A 6,774-nucleotide genomic window follows, 5' to 3' on the forward strand; every position below is an offset into this window, starting at 1 on the left:
GTGTAATTCCTTTTTTAAGACATGGGGAGCTAAATCATAATCACTGAAAACATGTTTCATTTGCAAAGAATTCTTGCTTATGTGAACTCTTCAGTAAAGCAGCGGAAATACTGAACCATTAGTGAGCCGGTTAGAACAATACAGACTTCTTAGGGGAGACTTTACAGTTGCTGGTTTTGTCCTCTGATGAGATTAAAACCAAAGCACTAGACGGAGGAGACCTGGTTTTGGTTGTTCCTCCGTAATCTGGCTCAGACCCAGCTGGGGAGCGGGCCGTGAGGGGCCTCCCCGGGCCCTCCCCAGCGCCCCCAGCTGTTGTGAGGTCGCCACCAGGGCCAAGACAGGGCCGCCTTCACCGGAGGTTTCCTAACCATGACGCTCCAGAGCCTTCTAAGGGCCACTCTGTCACCTCGGGGAATGTCTGGGCATCTTTGGACATCCTAGTCCCTCGTGTGTCTTTCCCGGAGAGAAGAGTGGTTTATACTTTTCCAGAATCTAACTGATTCCGCAGGGAAGCTATATAGGTGCGTTCTCGTGCCCTGGGTGTACTCCAGCCTGAACCCAGGTGCTGGGGGGCCTCAGAACTCTGGGGTTCGCTCGGGGGTCCTGTGACCCAGGGTGGCTCGTGACACCGAGGTCCTGCCAGCTTTGCCCCCTCCCAGTGGGTTGCATCAGAAACAAGTCTGATGCTTTATTCCCCGCTGATGTACTGGTTCTTTAGAGGGGGTGAGACTCCTTGACTATATGTCTTTTCCTGGATGTACACATTCCTTATAAATGCTTTTAGAGTAGAAGTCCTAAAAGGAATGGAATGCCAAGTTCTAAAATATTTATCTTCATCTTCTCTTCACTGTTTTTACTTCTGTTGCCAGCCTGCTTCCTGATGCTCTTCTGATAGATTAGCTTCCCTCCAGCATTGCTCATTTACTTGGGCGCTTCTGTCTCATCCGGCGTGACGGTGGCAATGACTTAGAAAAACCGTAGATACGAATGCAGATCAAGTTTTATTTTAAAAAAGAAAGAAAATCTTTTGGGAGTCCTACAAGCTTTATTATCACTGAAAATTAATACCCTATTTTTTCCACTTTGTAAAGGAAACAAAGCAGGATGCGAACTGAATCTTGGCCCTTGGGGTGAAGAGGACGGGGTGAGGTCCGGTCTTGCCCTAACTCATGCCGAGCCTGGGAGCAGTCATTCCCTTGGTCCTTTTCCATTTCCCCAAGCCTTTCCCCTAGTTATCTCTTTCCTTATTCATTATTCAGCTTTAGCTCTGCTTTTGAGTATTTTCAAGGTTTAGTATATTATCTGAAGTTTGGCTTCGTGTGGGTGATGTGAGCTTCATGTGTCTTAAAATCTACTACAAGCATCACCTAACATGGTGATTTGCAAGGAGTAGGCACCCAATAAATATTTGTTGAATTTAATTAAATGAAAAAGAACAGTATTTGGCCATGTGTCTATATATATATATATATATATATATATATATATATATATACACACACACACACACACACACACACACACACCATGGTTTTCCAAATCTGTTCAGTGCTCTCTCTATATGTATGCATATGTATATTTTAATGACTATAACATATAAAAAAGTTTTATCATGTTGGTCTATATCATTATAGAAATCATTTTCTAAAGGAGTGAATTCAGAATTTTAGGGAAAAAAATGCAATTTATTTTCAGACTCCCCAAATAAGAATTAATATATCATGCTAAGAAAATACTATTTTGAATTATGCTAACTTTCCTTCAGAAATAGAGAATACACATTTCTGTTATTAAACTATTGGGTTATTCATTCAGATCACGTGGCAATTATAATTCCTCTAAAATGCTGTCGTTTGCATTGTACCCCTTGTATAATTATAAATATCACTAATCCCATGCAGCTGTTAAAGAAAGTGGCACTGTTTCACAATGAGCTATTGCGTTAGTTTGGGGTAAATGTTAGGGGCTCTGACCACATCCAAGGACAAAGGTGGAAGCATGGCTGGGGTGTTCCTGTTCGTCAGAGCCCCTCCTGGCCCTTTATTCCCAGAAATTAGCTCCTTTTTCTTAGCTTACAAGAATGTGACTATATCCAGGGCATCATGTTCAGAAAACTTACTTTAATTTCGACATAGAATGCATTCCTGTTGGACTCATTAGCCTGTTGTCCTTCAATATCTCTGATAATTTATTAATATCTATCTTTATAAAACATAGTACAATTACTTCTGTGTAAAAATGTTTGTCTTTAAATTTAGCATTTCCTGTCAGCACATTGATATTTGTATAAAATGTTCTGTGTTCATGTGTAAGAGATCCTGCAATAAATTATTTTTTCCACTTGTCTCTAGACAGTTTTTAATTCAATAAAAATGAAATGAATAGTCTTGTTGGTCATTTGATTGATTAGTGCCATTTTTGGAAATACATCTTATCACTTTGCCTGTTACAGGCTTTCATTTTGATGCCCTGCTGTTAGGGTAAAGCTGAATGGTCCCTCTTCATCAGGCCTATGCCCAGATATTCCCAGATGGTACTTTTCTTCAGTGACAGCGGCAGGACCAGCCTTGGCAGAGGTGGGGAGGATATATGCAGAGATCCATGTGAAGTGACACTGACGAGCTCCCGGCATTTTAGCGGTGAAGGACACGTACGGATAACTAAACCGTCTGATAGTCATAGTGATGAAACGTACTCAAGACACAGAAAGAATATTCAGAGCGTGAGAAACAAGAGGACGGAAGTGGGGTGGGAAGAAGGGGGCGGGAGGCCAGCTGGATTTTGTGATGGTTTTGTCTGAAGGTGAATTAATGCGTCCCTTGTAGAAGCTACTCTCAGTGCCTCTGGGTCCCATCTGGCCAGCCCTCTGGGTAGCGCCAAAACAGTAGAACCAAGTGTTATGTAAAGGTAAGAGTTTCTCAGTTTGATTTGAGGATAATATGTACATGTTTTTAAACTTTTACAGAAGAATAGCAATTTATACCCACGCACAAATATATTTCAGAACCAATTCATTATCTCATTTTACTTAAATCTTGATTGATTGACCAGATGACATGTTCTGTCTCTTCGTCACGGAAGGTGTGACACTGTGGTTTGTAATAAGAGATCTATACGTTTCGTCTCGGTCCCCGTCGCCTTTCTGGCTCCGAGCTCCCACAACCCTAGGAATTTCCTAAGTGATGAAAATGACAAAGGTGTCTTTCATCATGTTAGTGACGTGACTCGGGGCCTGCGCTGGGTTGGGGGGAGCTTGTTGCCGGGTGAACCGACCTGGAGTTCAGAGGGTGGGAACTTTTAGTCCGACCCTGACCCGTGTCTCCTGGGAGGGGAGAGGGCCTGGAGGTTAAATGCTTGCCAGCAGCCAGTGATTTCTTCGAGCGGGCCTGTGTGATGACGCCTCCAGAAAAGCCCAGAGGTCGGAGAGCTTCGGGGTTGGTGGACACGGGGCGAGGCGGGGGTGGGCCTGAAGCTCTGCGTGTCTCCCATCTGGCTGGCCTGAGTCACATCCTCTTGTAATTATCCAGGCAGCTAGTAAGGAAAATGGGTCCCTCAGTTTGTGTTTCTCTCTAGCAAACTCATTGAACCCAAGTAGGGGGGTGTGGGAACCTTGGGTCTGCAGCCGGTTGGTCGCAAGCGCGGGTGACAACCTGGCCTTGCTTTGGTTTCTAAGTGGGTGCGTCTTGTAGGGCTGAGCCCTGAACTTGAGGAATCAGAGGCGATCTTGGCGTAGATGGTGTCAGAACCGAGCTGCATTGTAGGACACCCGGCCGGAGTCCTGAGAGTTGCTCTGTGGTGGGGAAAACACCCCACACTGTCAATGGGTGCAGATTCTTACGGGGAAGAAAAGAGGCACGTCTCTGCTCCCCGTTAAGTAGGTTTTTGTTTGCAGCCTCGCTGCCGGCTCTTAGGACCGCTAGGGGGCAGCAGAGGGGGCGTGCAGAATCGAAGTGGGGCGGGCGGAGGGGAAGGACACGGGGCTCTCGCCGGAAGCGCTGCTCGTGTGGCTCGGCTCGGCTCGGCTCCGGAGCGAAGGCCGCTCCCTGCGTGCAATCTGGAATTCATCCCTCCCAGTGTCCCCTACGCTCCAAGGAACGTCACGAAAATAGTTATTTTTACGCCATTATGACCGTTTGTGTAGCAGGAAATCTACTCCCATGCATCATGTCCAGAAATTTCACCCACATTTTTCCTGCTGATTCTGTAGGAAGGTGTGTAAACGTGTCAAAACAGGCCATTTGTACTAGAAGCTATAATTTCGTCCTGAATCATTATAGGCAAGCTAAGTTGCATGTAGCTCATGTTAAAAATCTATCAAATAGAAATAAAAGTATTGTTTATTGACAAGGAGAAAATTTGGACAGCCCCTTATTTTGCATTAAAAAATGTATTTAAATGATTCTCTCTTGCTTCTACCATACTGGAGAGAGGAAATAGTATAGGGTAGATGTGAAAAAACAAACAAAAGCAAAAATCACTCTCCGGAGAGTCAGGAACCTGAGTCCAGTTCCGGCAAGGCCAACCCTGTGGTCTTGGCATGTTCTTTAACTTCTTAGGTTCCTAATCTGTGAAAGGAGCTGGACAAGATGATGTCCATAGTTAATTCTTGCTCCAAAATTCCAACATTTCTTTGGTAAAGATGTCAGGGCAGGTATGCTGTGGCTTTGGCCTGGCCCTCTGGGGAATTCTTAGAAAGACAATCCAGTCTTAACTCTTTTTAAGTCAAGGAACAATGGGCAGATCAACTGGGTGATTTTAAAGCTAATTTCTAAGAAATAACCAGCTCTCCGGCAAACACCTGCTGAAGACTTGACTCCAAGCTAAAATGAGAATGACTAGGTCATATTAGTGTATACAAGTATTAAAGCATTAAAAACTGGCCCGATAATAGTTCCCTAATTATGTTAAGTTCAAATTCTTTAGTAAAGATCTGGGCCTTTGATTCTCTAAAAATAAGGGGAGAAAATGTACCTCTATTTCAAGCAGTAATCTTTTTCAGTAGAAGATAACCTCTTAAAAATTAAAAGACAGGAAGTGTCAGTGAGTGGTACATATAAGTTTTTGTGTTTTTTGTGGTTTTTTTTTTTTTGCAGTACGCGGGCCTCTCACTGTCGTGGCCTCTCCCGCTGCGGAGCACAGGCTCCGGACGCGCAGGCTCAGCGGCCACGGCTCACGGGCCCAGCCGCTCCGCTGCACGTGGGATCTTCCCGGACCGGGGCACGAACCCGCGTCCCCTGCATCGGCAGGCGGACTCTCAACCACTGCGCCACCAGGGAAGCCCCATATAGGTTTTTTTAAAAAAATTATTACCAATAAAATGTATTGCCCATTTTGTATTAACTTGCAAAATATTTCCTGTTAAAAAAAGAAATCCGTAGCCCAGAGGTGGAAACCACTTAAATATCCATCAGTGGGTACATGGATAAAGAAAATGTGGTCCATATATACAGTAGAATATTGTCCAGTTTTTAAAAAGAAGGAAATCCTTCCATTTGCAACAGCATGGATGAACCTTGAGGACATTATGTTAAGTGAGATTAAGCCAGACACAGACAGAGAAATACTGCATGATCTCGCTTATGCGTGGAATCTAAGAAGGGTGAACTCATAGAAGCAGACTAGAAGGGTGGTTACCAGGGGATGGGAGCCTGCCAAGCGGGCAGGCGAGGGGGCTCTGCCCTGAGAATCAAGCGGGCTACATTCTTATAACCAAAGGGAAGTGGGGAGGGGAAAAACCGTCTTCTTTCTTGTTCTTGGAGTAGCCATCACTAGATCCGCCTTCGTATTGGGCGGGAGACTGGTTGACCCTATGAGGTCAAACTAGGACTGTCATAGCGCTCATTCAAACCAGCAGAAGGGTGGTGACATAGGCTAAAACATGTTAGGTCATCTCAGGTTTCGTATAATGAGGGTCTCCTTCTTTGGGATGTCACCTTTCCCTTATATTCCTATCCTTGGTCCTAAGGATCGTTATCTTGCTGGACTTGACCAGCAGGATGCAGGCCTCAGTTTTTCGCTGAATGGCCTGGGGCATATCTCGTGCTTTCATTTAGGAATTTATAGTTAAGCAAGGCTGCTTCCTTCCACAATGTTCTGATAGCTTTCTTGAGTGGTCATGGACTCACAGCGGTCTCCCAAAGTTCCCTCTCTATAACCCCCTGGTGGGATTTCTATAACTCCCTGTGTAACTCTCCTATTTGATTCCTATCATTTGTACACGAGAAGTTTGCTAAGAGGGTAGATCTGAAGTGTTCTCACCACACATACACGCGCGCGTGCGGTGACTATGCATTATGTTAATTAGCTTGATCGTGGTGATCATTTCACAATGTATACAAATATCAAAACATCACAAGGTACACCTTAAACATATGCAGTTTTTATGTCATTGATACCTCAGTAAAGCTGAGAAAAAATGGTTTTACCAACTTAAAAAATAAATTTAAAAAAATCCATAAATACTTTCCCTTTTGTGGTTTTCTTCATGACATGAATACACTTCCGCATAATTTTTATATACCCGTGATTACAATAAAATCGTAAAGCTTTGGGCAACCGCAGCACCAAAACCTGACATAGTGATTACACATAGCTTTGAATGTATTAGTACAAATAACATCCCCAGAGGGATTTCAGTTATTTTTGTGTAAAAATCATCGCGGTGAAGCCATGGGCTGAGCCAGCTGAGTCCTCTGCTCCTGGGCAATTGGCCCTCTGATGGCGGTGGGCAGGCTGGCCTGCAGGAGTGAGGGGTTTGTATTCTGGAATCAG

The 6,774-nt window shown here is 44.3% G+C and overlaps 1 protein-coding gene across 4 annotated transcripts in view; it reads left to right on the forward strand.

The window, feature by feature from the left end:
* The window catches only part of GUCY1B1 (guanylate cyclase 1 soluble subunit beta 1), a 49,726-nt gene extending 47,379 nt beyond the window's left edge, over positions 1-2,347 (forward strand). For 3 of the 4 annotated variants that reach the window (XM_024126646.3, XM_007113324.4, XM_028491550.2), the window contains one exon: positions 1,095-2,347. In XM_024126646.3, the coding sequence (XP_023982414.1) occupies positions 1,095-1,118 (24 nt within the window). In that variant the 3' untranslated portion in view covers positions 1,119-2,347. The other variant, XM_028491549.2, reaches the window with a different exon arrangement.
* Positions 2,348-6,774: the final 4,427 nt, after the last annotated feature.

This window comes from Physeter macrocephalus, chromosome 7, assembly GCF_002837175.3.
Source record: "Physeter macrocephalus isolate SW-GA chromosome 7, ASM283717v5, whole genome shotgun sequence".
NCBI lineage: Eukaryota > Metazoa > Chordata > Mammalia > Artiodactyla > Physeteridae > Physeter > Physeter macrocephalus.